General features: G+C 51.4%; 1 protein-coding gene across 1 annotated transcript in view; it reads right to left on the bottom strand.

Moving 5' to 3' along the window:
* The window catches only part of LOC123746651 (plexin-B), a 206755-nt gene that overhangs the window by 56533 nt on the left and 134210 nt on the right, over positions 1–16012 (bottom strand). Inside the window, exons 9-11 of the mRNA XM_069316872.1 lie at positions 10937–11209; positions 9421–10630; positions 7257–7399 (exon numbers count right to left, since the gene is read on the bottom strand). Of these exons, the coding sequence (XP_069172973.1) occupies positions 7257–7399; positions 9421–10630; positions 10937–11209 (1626 nt within the window). The remainder of the gene's footprint in view (positions 1–7256; positions 7400–9420; positions 10631–10936; positions 11210–16012) is intronic.

The following is a 16012-nucleotide window of genomic DNA, read 5'->3' as shown; positions in this document are numbered from 1 at the left end:
TGCCTTATCAAGGTCTGAGTGTGTGGTGAGGACAAGACTTACATTTCTACGTCTAATGTCGTAGCGAAATGTCGAAACACAATGTCGTAGGAGGAGCTTCCCTAATACGAAGCCGCCAGGGAAGAGGGACTATCCCAAAGCCGCCAGGGAAGAGAGACACTATCCCAAAGCCGTCAGGGAAGAGAGACACTATCCCAAAGCCGTCAGGGAAGAGAGAGACTATCCCAAAGCCGCCAGGGAAGAGGGAGAGACTATCCCAAAGCCGCCAGGGAAGAGAGAGACTATCCCAAAGCCGCCAGGGAAGAGACTATCCCAAAGCCGCCAGGGAAGAGAGAGACTATCCCAAAGCCGCCAGGGAAGAGGGAGAGATTATCCCAAAGCCGCCAGGGAAGAGAGACTATCCCAAAGCCGCCAGGGAAGAGAGACTATCCCAAAGCCGCCAGGGAAGAGAGAGACTATCCCAAAGTCGCCAGGGAAGAGAGAGACTATCCCAAAGCCACCAGGGAAGAGGGGGACTATCCCAAAGCCGCCAGGGAAAAGGGAGAGATTATCCCAAAGCCGCCAGGGAAGAGAGAGACTATCCCAAAGCCGCCAGGGAAGAGAGAGACTATCCCAAAGCCGCCAGGGAAGAGAGACTATCCCAAAGCCGCCAGGGAAGAGAGAGACTATCCCAAAGCCGCCAGGGAAGAGAGAGACTATCCCAAAGCTACCAGAGAAGAGAGAGACTATCCCAAAGCCGCCAGGGAAGAGAGAGACTATCCCAAAGCCGCCAGGGAAGAGAGAGACTATCCCAAAGCCGCCAGGGAAGAGAGAGACTATCCCAAAGCCGCCAGGGAAGAGAGAGACTATCCCAAAGCCGCCAGGGAAGAGAGAGACTATCCCAAAGCCGCCAGGGAAGAGAGAGACTATCCCAAAGCCGCCAGGGAAGAGAGACTATCCCAAAGCCGCCAGGGAAGAGAGAGACTATCCCAAAGTCGCCAGGGAAGAGAGAGACTATCCCAAAGCCACCAGGGAAGAGAGGGACTATCCCAAAGCCGCCAGGGAAGAGGGAGAGATTATCCCAAAGCCGCCAGGGAAGAGAGACTATCCCAAAGCCGCCAGGGAAGAGAGAGACTATCCCAAAGCCACCAGGGAAGAGAGACTATCCCAAAGCCGCCAGGGACGAGAGAGACTATCCCAAAGCCGCCAGGGACGAGAGAGACTATCCCAAAGCCACCAGGGAAGGATGAACTAAGCTAATTAGCACCGGGTCAACACCTTTTTAATAAGCTGAGTGGAATATGAACCTGAATGCGATCAACGAGTTGGAAATTATGTTGAAGCCACTACTATCCCCACTCCCCACAGGACCATCCCCCTCCCCCCCCTAGCCGTCCTGTAATACAACACCAGATAACCATCCCCCCCCATCCCCTATCCCACCTACCTGATGGACAGTATGGCACTACCTGCCGCCACGGAACTTTCCGTCGATACCTGGTTGATACCTGGTTGATGGGGTTCTGGGAGTTCTTCTACTCCCCAAGCCCGGCCCGAGGCCAGGCTTGACTTGTGAGAGTTTGGTCCACCAGGCTGTTGCTTGGAGCAGCCCGAGGCCAGGCTTGACTTGTGAGAGTTTGGTCCACCAGGCTGTTGCTTGGAGCAGCCCGAGGCCAGGCTTGACTTGTGAGAGTTTGGTCCACCAGGCTGTTGCTTGGAGCGGCCCGAGGCCAGGCTTGACTTGTGAGAGTTTGATCCACCAGGCTGTTGCTTGGAGCGGCCCGCAGGCCCACATACCTACCAACATCCTTGTATCTCATTCCTTCATCTTGGCCTTATCTTAGCAGCCTATACTCGCCTTAATACTTCGTGAAGCAGTGTTTACGAATCACCATCTTGCTTGACTCGTCCCCCAAGCCCGCTCACATACCCAGACCGATGTGATTGGTCTGGCGAGAGGTGTATATCTGCTTGTGAAAGCACTGGAGGCTACATGACTCCCACCTGCACTCACTCACAGTCAAGTAGCCGAGATAGCGAGCCTCTCCACCCTCCAGCGACAGTAATGGCTTGTTCCACCAGCCTGCTTTCCCTCCCCCAGCTCCTCCCTTTATCTCTTACACTTCTCTATCTCGACTAATGCATTACTTACGGGGCTAAATATAGAGAATGGGTGTCTGTTTAGCGTACCTATGCCACTTGAGAAAACATAAGCTGACCCCACACACACACACACACACACACTATTACTAGTACACTAGTACTATTCATACTTTTAAAACTAGGTATGATAGGGAAATGGGACAGGAGTCATTGCTGTAAACAACCGATAGCTGGAAAGGCGGGATCCAAGAGTCAATGCTCGATCCTGCAAGCACAAATAGGTAAGTACAAATAGGTGAGTACACACACACACACACGCACGCACGCACGCACGCACACGCACACGCACCACCTGTGATGTGGTGGAGGCTGACTCCATGCACAGTTTCAAATGTAGATATGATAGAGCCTAGTAGGCTCAGGAATCTGTACACCAGTTGATTGGATGTTGAGAGGCGGGATCAAAGGGCCAGAGCTTAACCCCCGCAAGCACACCTAGGTGAGTACACACACACACACACACACACACACACACACACACACACACACACACCAGCGGAGTCCCACAGGGTTCTGTACCCGGACCTATCCTGTTTCTGATATACGTGAATGATCTTCCAGAAGGTATAGACTCATTCCTCTTAATGTTTGCTGATGATGAGAAGGATTAAGACAGAGGAGGACAGCAAGAAGCTACAGGATGACTTGGACAGACTGAAGGAATGGTCCAACAAATGGCTACTAGAGTTTAACTCGAGCAAGTGCAAAGTGATGAAGATAGGCGTAGGGAGCAGGAGACCAAACACAAGGTACCAGCTGAGAAAGAAAATCCTTCAGGAGTCAGTACTAGAGAAAGATCTGGGGGTTGATATAACGCTAGACCTGTCCCCTGAAACCCACATCAAAAGGATAACATCAGCGGCGTATGCAAGGCTGGCGAACATAAGAACTGCCTTCAGAAACTAAGGATTAAGGAAACTAAGGATGTGTAAGGATTCATTCAGAACCTTGTATATCACATATGTCAGACCAATACTGGAATATGCGGCTCCTGCCTGGAGTCCACATCTAGAAAACACAAAACCAAGTTAGAAAAGGCTCAATGGTATGCCACCAGGCTAGCCCCCGAGCTGAGAGGAATGAGCTATGAGGAAAGAAGAGTTAGGAGATAGAAGAGTTAGGAGAGACATGATCAATACCTTTAAAATTCTCAGAGGAATTGACAGGGGGTAAATAAAGATAAACAGTTAAACACGGATGGTACGCGAACAAGGGGACACAGGTGGAAACTGAGAACCCAAATGAGCCACAGGGACGTCAGAAAGAACTTTTTTTAGTGTCAGACTAGTTAACTGACGGAATGTATTAGGCACTGATGTAGTGGAGGCTGACTCCATATGCATTTATTGGATACCCATGTGCATGGGAAATAGGCTTACAGGTTCCGGAAGATGAGAGGAAATGTCAGCACTGCGGAGAAATGCCCGACAGACCACTGGAACATTATCTAACACAGTGCACAGTTACAAACCCATTAAGATTTCAACTTAGATTCAACAGAGCAGAAGAAGTTGTTAAACACATATGGCAAAATCTTACTGAAGCGACCTTACGAGTCATAAATAATCATACTCCGCCCAAGTAAAACAGAAACAAGCAACACTTAGTGGGCCAGCCAGAGGCTTAGGGCCCGCGCTGGAATATCCCTAAAGGAAAAAAAGGCATGTTCAGCACAAGACATGACAGAACCATGGTGAATGAAACTTAAGACACACAGAAGACAGTAGAATGAGCTTTCTCTCGGCTAAGTACTATTTCGGGACTATCAAAGCAGACCATCAAATAGTAAGGAATTGTCCAGCAATATCCACACATTCTCTTCCCCCCAACACCTGCCGGCTCAGGGCTACTGAAGGAAGTCTTTGTTGGTTCACAGTTATAAGCCAAAAAAATAATATATACATGCATAAACAGGTGAGGGACTTGCATACATTTTGGTACTTAATATTGTCTAAGATCAAACAGCCCATGTTAGGCGATGACCATGCCATCACCTCACCACAACAGCTCTGTAAATAGGTAAGGTATGTTTCGCTACCCTTCAAGCCAGAGAATAAATGCGGGTTGATTTGTTTGGTAGTCACAATTAACTAATGCAGATGAGGAGTTACAATGGTTGGAATATGTGGACCAAACTACACACTAGAAAGTGAAGGGACGACGACGTTTCGGTCCGTCCTGGACCATTCCCGACTTGAGAATGGTCCAGGACGGACCGAAACGTCGTCGTCCCTTCACCTTCTAGTGTGTGGTCTGGTTATCTTGATATGATTTCGGGGCTTTTTAGTGTCCCCGCGGCCCGGTCCTCGACCAGGCCTCCACCCCCAGGAAGCAGCCCGTGACAGCTGACTAACACCCAGGTACCTATTTTACTGCTAGGTAACAGGGACAGGGTGAAACAAACTCTGCCCACTGTTTCTAGCCGGCGCCTGGGATCGACCCCAGGACCACAGGATCACAAGTCCAGTGTGCTGTCCGCTCGGTGGTCAACACAACTAACCAATGGCTTGCAGTGGCCTCCTTTCCCTTTCCCCACCACCACCACGTTCTCAATCTTTCCCTCTTCCCCCCCTCATCACCCCCATCCCATCCCAGCTCACCCATTCCATCGTCCACCTTCTTTGTCTCCGCGCCGCGCGAGGTCCCACACAGCCCATGAATATGCATGCCGATCATCCACCGCTTACGGCTAATGGTGCAGTTTTAATCTGGATTTCAACATGATTGATGTGCTGGTGATTCGTGGAGAGCCTAGTTCCCCCCACCCCACCCCACACTGCCCCCTTGACCGCCCGCCCCCCCTCCTCCCACAATCATCCATCAAAACCACGCCAACCAGCACTCAACCACATAGGTGGGGGGGGGGGGTAGAGGGGGGGCTATCTCAACAACTTTGTAACCACTGGCAACACCGTTGAGGTGATAGCAGTAGTTCAGTGGTTGTAACGACTCTGGTGGTGGGAGGGGGGGTTGTAGGGGTGGTGGTTGTGGAAGGGGGGTGGTGGTTGTGGAAGGGGGTGGTGGTTGTGGAAGGGGGGTGGTGGTTGTGGAGGGGTGGAGATTGTGGATTGGGGCTGGTGGTTGTGGGGGTGGAGGAGTGGGGGGGGGGGCTGGTGGGGGGGGGGTGGAGGGGGGGGTTGGTGATGGATGGAGGGGGGGGGGGTTGGTGATGGATGGGGGGGGGGTTGGTGATGGATGGGGGGGGGGATGGTTGGTGATAGGGGTGGACGTCATAACAAGACACACCACAAATGAACGAGGTGGGGGGGGGGGGTAGTAATTACACAAACTCGTGAATCACCACCACCGTAAACAATCACCAGCATTCACTGAATCATCACTAACATCCCCCCAACTGTAACAATCAGTGGGACGGGACATGCTGCCCATCACCACTATTTAACCTCGTGCACAGGTCAACCCCTAATGTTAAATGGTGGGGGCCACGCTGGCCAAATTCCCGCTCGTATAAATAACACGGATTTTCGAGTTTCATCACCATTTAAGCTGTCAGTCACCCACCGCTCAGTTACTTCCATGTGAATATTTCCAATGGCTGTTAAACCACTCAATGTCTCTAATGGCAGGTGGCCCATTCATAATTTATTCACGATTTATTTTTATATATAATATACAGAGGTAGATGAGCCACACTTTAGTATTTTTATTTTTATAATTAACACATTTAGGTACATCTGCATTTGTGCAGCTGCTCTAGACTATATGAAGGGGAGTACAGAGTGTGTCAAGAACTAGCTGCCCTAGACTATATGAAGGGGAGTACAGAGTGTGTCAAGAACTAGCTGCCCTAGACTATATGAAGGGGAGTACAGAGTGTGTCAAGAACTAGCTGCCCTAGACTATATGAAGGGGAGTACAGTGTGTGTCAAGAACTAGCTGCCCTAGACTATATGAAGGGGAGTACAGAGTGTGTCAAGAACTAGCTGCCCTAGACTATATGAAGGGGAGTACAGAGTGTGTCAAGAACTAGCTGCCCTAGACTATATGAAGGGGAGTACAGTGTGTGTCAAGAACTAGCTGCCCTAGACTATATGAAGGGGAGTACAGAGTGTGTCAAGAACTAGCTGCCCTAGACTATATGAAGGGAAGTACAGTGTGTGTCAAGAACTAGCTGCCCTAGACTATATGAAGGGGAGTACAGTGTGTGTCAAGAACTAGCTGCCCTAGACTATATGAAGGGGAGTACAGAGTGTGTCAAGAACTAGCTGCCCTAGACTATATGAAGGGAAGTACAGTGTGTGTCAAGAACTAGCTGCCCTAGACTATATGAAGGGAAGTACAGTGTGTGTCAAGAACTAGCTGCCCTAGACTATATGAAGGGAAGTACAGTGTGTGTCAAGAACTAGCTGCCCTAGACTATATGAAGGGGAGTACAGTGTGTGTCAAGAACTAGCTGCCCTAGACTATATGAAGGGGAGTACAGAGTGTGTCAAGAACTAGCTGCCCTAGACTATATGAAGGGAAGTACAGTGTGTGTCAAGAACTAGCTGCCCTAGACTATATGAAGGGAAGTACAGTGTGTGTCAAGAACTAGCTGCCCTAGACTATATGAAGGGAAGTACAGTGTGTGTCAAGAACTAGCTGCCCTAGACTATATGAAGGGGAGTACAGAGTGTGTCAAGAACTAGCTGCCCTAGACTATATGAAGGGAAGTACAGTGTGTGTCAAGAACTAGCTAGGTGATTCTAAACATCCCCATCACACAGGATGCTTAAGTCACTCAGGATCAGTAGCCAGCACTGGCAAACTCTGGGTGCATTATGAGGATATCCTCAAGACCACCATTTCACCACTTTTCACTGAAATATATTTAATAAAGGCCCCTTTGCCTCATCACTCTCCCGCCTCTACCCACCAGGCCTATGGACAGTAACATTCCTGAGAAAAAAAATTATATTTTCTGCTGCCTTCCATTGAGATCCAAGAGGCGAGAGCGTGTTTACCTTGGGGGTCGTCCTTATCTTAGGGTCGTTGAGGATGGGGGTCGTGCTTACCTTAAGGTCGTTGAAGATGGGGGTCGTGCTTACCTTAAGGTCGTTGAGGATGGGGGTCGTGCTTACCTTAGGGTCGTTGAGGATGGGGGTCGTGCTTACCTTAGGGTCGTTGAGGATGGGGTGGTCGGTAACGCCGGGGAAGAAGACCTTCATAACGTAGCTACGGTGATCCAGGGTTGGGATCCCAGACGACTCCAGGTCAGCCGTCAGATCCGTCATATCCGTCTGCAGCTCCGCGAACGCTGCCGCCGAAGAAATGGAGTCAAGTTATAAGAAATATTGTGATTTCTTGAAGATATTCGTCGAGAAGACGAATATCTTCAAATTTACTGCAACTGTGAATGCTCATATAATACAATATTGTTAATGAATGCCTTCTCATGCTGTAAATAGAATAATATGATGGGGGGTAGGGGGGGGGGTTCATGACCTCTTGCTTTGATATCGTTCGACGATATCGAATCGACTTGATATCGTCGATTCTCAAGTCACAATCGACTTGAGAATGGTCCAGGACGGACCGAAACGTCGTCGTCCCTTCACTTTCTAGTGTGTGGTTTGATCAACATATTTCTGCATTTTGGTCAACGTTATTTTGACTCCTCGTCTGCACTTGCTACGATACCTTACGCTTTCCAACCAGCCAGCTTAGGCTGCATTTAAACGATCCCAGCCACCTTACGAATTGGCATTTATGAGATCTCAACTACTGTACGAAGGTTGATAACTACCTTCGTGCTTAGAGAGGGTCAAGCAAGAACAGTCAAACAAGCCCTCTGTGTCGTTCAGGGGCCAGATTCACGAAAGCACTTACGCAAGCACTTACGAACGTGTACATCTTTCCTCAACCTTTGACGGCTTTGTTTACATTTATTAAACAGTTCACAAGCATGAAAACTTGCCAATCAACTATTGTTATTGTTATAAACAGCCTCCTGGTGCTTCGAAGCTCATTAACTGTTTAATAATTGGAAACAAAGCCGCCAAAGATTGAGAAAAGATGTACAGGTTCGTAAGTGTTTACGTAAGTGCTTTCGTGAATCTAGCCCCAGGACGTTAACCGAGTGTGCCGTCAGCGTACACGTTGAAGTGAGAGATTAACGTGAGTGAGGAGATTTGGGATTAAGGTCGGGGAGGAGATTAGGGATTAAGGCGAGTCAGAAGATGAAGTGTGGCATTGGGATGTGTTTTTGTGCTCCTTTCCCGATTAAACTATATATTAAACTATATGTACAATACGTCTATATTTCAAAATACTCTCGTTCTCCCGTATCTTGGCCCTGAACCACATACCCTTCACCCTTGAAGCTTCAGTCTCACGATACGAGCACTACTATTTGAGTACAAATTAAATGGCAAATAGTAACGAGGAAGGAGAGGGGAGGGAGTGAGAGGGGGGAGGGAGTGAGAGGGGGGAGGGAGTGAGAGGGGGGAGGGAGTGAGAGGGGGGAGGGAGTGAGAGGGGGGAGAGTGAGGAGGGAGAGAGGGGGGAGGGCAGGCTAGTTAGTTGTAACAATAAAAACAATTTAATGAATCACAATATAGCATCATTTGTTGTTATGGCAGCGATAGGGATTGACGGAATTACCAATGCGGCCATTAACTTCACATGTAACGATTATATGTTATTAGCAACCCATCCATACCTCGGTATAACGGCAATATTTCCGGCACGATGGGTATATGTGACTAAAAACGGCAACACCTGACACCTACGGCAGGACCTTATACCTGACACCTACGGCAGGACCTTACACCTGACACCCGCGGCAGGACCTTACACCTGACACCCGCGGCAGGACCTTACACCTGACACCCGCGGCAGGACCTTACACCTGACACCCGCGGCAGGACCTTACACCTGACACCCGCGGCAGGACCTTACACCTGACACCCGCGGCAGGACCTTACACCTGACACCCGCGGCAGGACCTTACACCTGACACCCGCGGCAGGACCTTACACCTGACACCCGCGGCAGGACCTTACACCTGACACCCGCGGCAGGACCTTACACCTGACACCCGCGGCAGGACCTTACACCTGACACCCGCGGCAGGACCTTACACCTGACACCCGCGGCAGGACCTTACACCTGACACCCGCGGCAGGACCTACTTTCATCTAGTGACTAACCCTGGACTATGCTCTCCTCCAGTTTCCAACAGGTTATATATATTGTATATAGTGCCCTCTCGTAGGAAAGCCCTACGAGAGGCAAAATAAAAATAAACTCGCTGATAATGGAGTTGAAGACACTCACCTTGTTTACACTCTGTTCGGACGTGGCTCTCGAGGCTATCCATCTGGAGCTGCATGAGCTTGTACACTCTCTCCGCCTGGGACGACTTGCGGCGGTACACGGCCAGCACGACGAAGGACGCAAGCACCAGGAACAGCGCCCCGCCTGCTAGTCCGGCGATGCCCTCTGGGGTGAGAGGGAACCTTCGGTGCCGCTCGTAGCGCAGGACCCCCAGGGGAAAACGCAGGTACTGCCCCACGTGCACCACCACTAGCGGCAGCATCTCTGGGGTGGCCACGCCTCGCTCGTCCGTAGCGTCTGGCTGCACTTCGGGCGGCGTGCACACCAGTTGCGTCGCCGCCAACGAGGTGACATTGCAGAGGGACAGTCCGATAGACACGCGTACGTCACTCTCATCCGCAGCATCGTTAATATGCTCTCCCTCGATCACCAGCGTGTCGCCCTTGTAGAGCTTGACGCCGTGGGGGAAGGCGTAGTAGCGAGGATCCGTCATGTACGTCAGGCGGGATCTGACGTTCGGGAAATGTTTACGGAGGTGAAGCACGGACGCGACGCCGTCCATTACGAAGCCAACATCGACGGCGACTTCGTCGCCGTCGTGGTCCCGTCTTCGTGGAGATCTTTGGGCTTTGTGAGATCGTCTGCTGCGACTTCGACGACGGCGCCGTACAGTATCGTGCGCCTCTAAGATGCCCAGAACAGCGTCACGGTCCAAAGGTGGCGAGGGACACTCCATCTGATCCGGGCCCAGGACACGACAGGCGGACGAGTTGAGGACACGTTCGAAAAGATTGACAGTAATCCGTGGCGCCTGTATGGCATCCAGGTGTGTCCCGTGGACGGTAACGAGACGGCCACCACCCCACGGACTCTTCAGTGGCTTGAGTTCGAGCACTCTAGGATCCGGCGTGTATGTGAAGGGTGACGCCAGAGTTCGACGAGCACCGTCTACAGTCACCGCCAGAGTTCGCACGGCCCTAGCGACGTCTTCACTCTCCTTGCTGGCGTCGCCTGAAGCCGCCGCCGACGCCCTTGACGTGACGCACACCAGCCGGTGCGACGACGATTGCGTCTTGTTGACGACGCAGGGAAGGTCGTCGAGCTTGGCGGACACGTGAGAACCGACGTTCAGGAAGCGGCCGCTGACGGAGAGGACAGTGCCTCCGGACACCGGCCCGTGTGACGGCCACACCCCCGTCACACTCACGTTCTGTAAACACAAACAAAAATAACATCACAACAATAATAATAAATAAACCGAGTAATAAACTATGAATAATAAATACGAACAATATTTTAATATTAGTTCATACTTGGGATTAATAAATTGAAGTAAAATGTATTTTGTAATGTGAATGGAATAAATTTATGTATTTTATGCATCCCAGTGTCTGGGATGCTCCCGGACGCAGGTTCGAATCCTCGTCACGGCCCTTGTGGATATATTTTATGTAATTACAAAATTGGAAAAAAAACAAAATGGTGACTAAAAAAATGCGACATTTAAGACACTCACAGTGTACGTGAACTTAACGGTGGACTGAGTGGTTCCCGCAGGAGTGGTCACCCGGACTGGGAACTGCAACTCTGTGGAAGCCGGTAATCCGTGACGGTGCGGCGCGGGGCTGGTGCGGCACGTGATCCTCACCGACACGCGATAGTCGTGCACGTGGCAAGGCACGTCCCCGATGAACACGTTCTCCTGCACGTCCTCCTCCCGGAGGCCCAGGTTGCTGCCCTCGATGGTGACCAAGGTGCCGCCCTCCAACGGGCCCGCAAGAGGCTGAATCTGGAAGGAGAAAATTCCACCGTCAAATGTACGACCTCAAGGAGCTACAATAAGCTTAACTCTAGTCGATATCCAGGCTTATCTGGTGATGATTGGTTAAGCTGTTGATTGACACGGCACGCAGGGCCACGCACCCACCACAGAGCCTGGCTCATCTGGCACAATCTTTTCAATTTGCAGCGCTCACACTTCAAACTGCGCTACTCTGCCGACACGTTCATGGTGTGTCAAGCGTGAATGTTCGCATGTGGCTAGCATGACGGAAAGGGTGCATGGGGCGGTAGAAACAACAGCTCCTAGTGTGTCCCCCCCTCCCCCCCATTGCTATTATAAATGTTGGAACATATCTTACAATCCCCCCTTTCATACACAAAGTAGATTTCATAAATTCAAGTGTAGATATGATAGAGCCCAATAGCCTCAGGAACCTGTACACCAGTTGATTGACAGTTGAGAGGTGGGACCGAAGAGCCAGAGCTCAACCCCCGCAAGCCCAACTAGATGAGTGTACACACACGTACACACACACACACACACACACACACACACACACACACACACACACACACACACACACACACACACACTAAGCAGAAGTACAGATATAGCTATATACAAATATATGGAAAGGAGAGAGAAGCCATGAAGGATGTTATAGTAACAGCTCTGAAAACACAAGGCAGTGAGAGATTCTCCACTTGCCAAACCTTCATTTCCTATAGATTCGCTTTTCTTTATTTTGTCAATTATATCATCTTATGCTCTTTTTAACTCTACCTTTCGCTTCTCACACTTCTGTTTCACTTGCCTCCATTCCATTTTAGATTTTATTTGCTTTTTGTATCCACTTTATCCCGTCCATTCCACTTCCTGTATTCCCCCTTCCATTCCCTCCGTCCCCAGCTCAGAGTCCATCAGTCATGTGTTTGACAGTTAACATAAGAGGAGAGATTGCTTCTTCCTACGTCATCGCCCGTGTGTCTGCCATCTGCTCCCCGATTGGCGGGCTAAAAAACAAGGCGAGCCAATCAGCTTCACAAACCCTGCTATGCATCATCGTGGGCGCTCCTGACAAGAGCCTCATCATTGGTTGCACACAAAACAAATGGACCAATCACACGGGGCCTTCCATACGTCATCATCGGTATTCCTGTCAGCTGGCCTAGTTCCCGCGCGCCTGACATCTCGAAATATGATGGCGGGAAAGGGAATGGGGCGCCAGAAATGGGTGTTTCTAGGGGGGGTGGAACAACGAGAGGTAATGATTGTGACACCCACGGCGCAGGAGAGGGGACATCATAATAAACAGAGAACACAGACCATAATGCAATCACCACGCGATGGGGGGGGAGAACAATCGTCTAGAGAGAGATTGGAGGTATTGTGATGGGACTCCAAGACAGGTGAGACAATAAATCCACAAGGGCCGTGACGAGGGTTCGAACCTACGTCCGAGAGGATCCCAGACGCTGCCTTAATCGACTGAGCTACGACATGGTTAAAGAATTGCAACCGGGAAATCATCTTGACCTACCACGGATCCTGCAGTCTCTCCGAGACACAAATCAGGTTTTTAAACAATTCCACGGCCCTTGTGGATTTTTTCATTTGATCCACCACGCTATTGTGAGATATCTGTGTGTGTGTGTAGTAGTAGTGGGCATCCTTCAGTCTCTGAAGACTATGGAGTTGCGCCCAGACAGGGCGCAAAGCCTGGGTAGGTAGATATGGAGGAGAAGCTGTTACCCATGCAGCAGGTCCCCCCACTCCACGTTGCTGAAATTATCCAATAGAAAGGCAAATGCCAATACACATGGTTCCAGCAACGTCGCAGGAGCTGCCAGAACGAGGTCAACGTCAACAACGAACTGCCTTAGGGACTCCAACTCCGGATTTTTCCTCGAGGTGGACTCCTGAAGCCTTTCCCAAAATAGGGTATAGCCGCAAGGCAGCGGAGGTTTAAAATCAGGGTTTTCCTTCCCCTAGATGGGCTGCCTTCCCAGGCTATCGAGTCCCATCTACCCGGAGCAGCTGGTTTTAAGGCGCCAGAGGCACGCCCTCGCCCCTTCTCCTGTCGGTAAAAGCAGTTCCGCCGGAACTCGTGTGTGTACACGAGACAATATCATAACTGATCCATCTTCGTCTTGGTAACGAGGATACAGTAAACTTGGCTTCATTGTCAAGCCTTAAGGCACAGGCTCTATAACCCAACAGAACCACAGCGTTCATCTTTAAGAAACTGAACAGACTTAGTCTGTCTCTTATCCTTTCGTTATAAAAAGCGGGCTATACAAATAAACAACTGCAACTAAGTGTTCCAATAATACACGACCCCCCCCCCCCCCCACAGTGTACCAAAATGGGGGGCAGGAACCCCATTCCCCTTTATCCCTCGTGTTCCAGCAGTACATACACAAGGCGGAAGACGGAACGACAAACAAAAGGCCAGAATCAGTATTAGCGGCGGAGAGCCCCCCCCCCGGGGGGGGGCGAGGAAGGCAGGGCCCCCCCCACACCCACGACAACAAAAGCAATACCAACAATTTGGCGGCGGGAACGTTTTTGACAGAAAGAAATAACACTACACCCGTCCCACACCTGCAGTACTCCGCGGGGGTGGAGGGCTACTCCAAGGGGCGGGAGGGGAGGAAGAGAGAAAGAGAGTGAGGGGGGGGGGTGACTACCAGGAGAAAGGAAAACTCGGGCCAGAACACCCTGAACCTCCGGCCAGAAGCTATCCACTTACTGCCCGTTTACACCCCCCTACACATCGTCCCACAAGTGTCTAAAGTGGGGTCTTGGGGTCAGCCATCCGTTCCCTGCCTCCGTCTCTCCGTTCTCTGTCTCGCCAGACGATCAATGACGCGGTGGTCACGGTACTGTGTACGTTTAGGGGTGATCCTGGACGTCATAGGTTCGAATCCTGGCCGGGTCAAATATGATTTCTAATGAGTTCCTTCTCCTACTATCCCATTCCACTTTCTCCCCTCTCCTCCTCTTCCTTCAGTTCTTTCCCCTTTTACTCACTTCCTCCTCCACCCGTGACATTGTCACCTCAAGACACAATCTATTCTTCGGAGCCATGAGGGGGAGACGACCATCGCTACAATCATCATTAACACCCCCATCACCACTATCAACACCCCCATCACCACCAACAACACCCCCATCACCACCAACAACACCCCCATCACCACTTAAGTTACTGTATGCCGCTCCCCGCCCCCCTTTAACAGAGACAATATACCACTTAACGCCTCCATAATTTCTGATATGAGAGCCTTCCTCGGCGTCGACGCGCAAGTGATGCTTCCCCGAGGACTTTTGTGGAGGGGGAGAGGGAGGGTACGGAAGATATGAGGGGGGGGGGGGGGAAGACGTGCCGGGGGGGGGGGAAGACGTGCCGGGGGGGGGGAAGACGTGCCGGGGGGGGGGGGGGAAGACGTGCCGGGGGGGGGAAGACGTGCCGGGGGGGGGGGGGGAAGACGTGCCGGGGAGGGGGGAAGACGTGCCGGGGAGGGGGGAAGACGTGCCGGGGAGGGGGGAAGACGTGCCGGGGGGGGGGGGGAAGACGTGCCGGGGGGGGGGGAAGACGTGCCGGGGTGGGGGAAGACATGGGGGGGGGAGACGGGAGGGAAAGGGGGGGAGGGGTAATAGTGAAACGGGAAGATAGAAAAGATTTTGTAGGAGCCGCTGGAAAGGTGTCAGAAACAGTCACGATGGTGTCATGGAGCCACGGAAAGGTGTCACGAATATTTTAAATAAAATAATCCAGCCCCATCCTCCTGTTTTCGTAGTCCTTATAGTAACGATGAGCACCATAGTACATATACCGACATACAACGCATTTAGAAAGTAGAAATTCACACTATTCAATTTGGAACAACCGGAAAAAGATTTTCCATGTTGCAAAGACGTAGGGAGTCGGTCGGCCGAGCGGACAGCACGCTGGACTTGCGATCCTGTGGTCCTGGGTTCGATCCCCGGCGCCGGTGAGAAATAATGGGCAGAGTTTCTTTCACCCTATGCCCCTGTTACTTAGCAGTAAAATAGGTACCTGCGTGTTAGTCAGCTGTCACGGGCTGCTTCCTGGGGGTGGAGGCCTGGTCGACGACCGGGCCGCGGGGACGCTAAGCCCCGGAATCATCGCAAGGTACGCTGCATAAACTCTTCAAGACGAGGGAGAACTATGCTAAATACTAAATGTAAACAAAGACTAATTTGTACCAGTAGATTCAGCAATATAAAAGGAGAAAAGCAAGGGATAGAAATCAAGAATCTGAAATAATAAACAAAAAAAAGGGGGGAAAAAACTTGGCAAGGAGAATGTAATATCTTGCAACAAGCCGTCCATGCCGAGGCTATAACTGCCAGACACCAGCAGAACGACAATACCAACACGCACGACAACTATGGCGACCTCATCAACGACCACTCAATGACAGGGGAGTCGACGGTAAAGGCCTGGACATGGCCGCTACAAATCTCTTGCGAGCATCAGGAGTGGTTAATGTGGTGTGGGATGGGGCCCCCCGGACGACGACTCGCGGGGGAGGGGGGCGACGGACGACGACTCGCGGGGGAGGGAGGCGGTGGACGACAACTCGCGGAGAGAGGGCGCCACCGGACGACGACTCGCGGAGAGAGGGCGCCACCGGACGACGACTCGCGGAGAGAGGGCGCCACCGGACGACGACTCGCGGAGAGAGGGCGCCACCGGACGACGACTCGCGGAGAGAGGGCGCCACCGGACGACGATTCGCGGAGAGAGGGCGCCTCCGGACGACGACTCGCCTAAGGGCG

The sequence above is a fragment of the Procambarus clarkii genome, chromosome 85 (assembly GCF_040958095.1).
Source record: "Procambarus clarkii isolate CNS0578487 chromosome 85, FALCON_Pclarkii_2.0, whole genome shotgun sequence".
NCBI lineage: Eukaryota > Metazoa > Arthropoda > Malacostraca > Decapoda > Cambaridae > Procambarus > Procambarus clarkii.
Note: the sequence above shows the minus strand (reverse complement) of the source record. Positions and strands in the feature narration are given on the sequence as shown.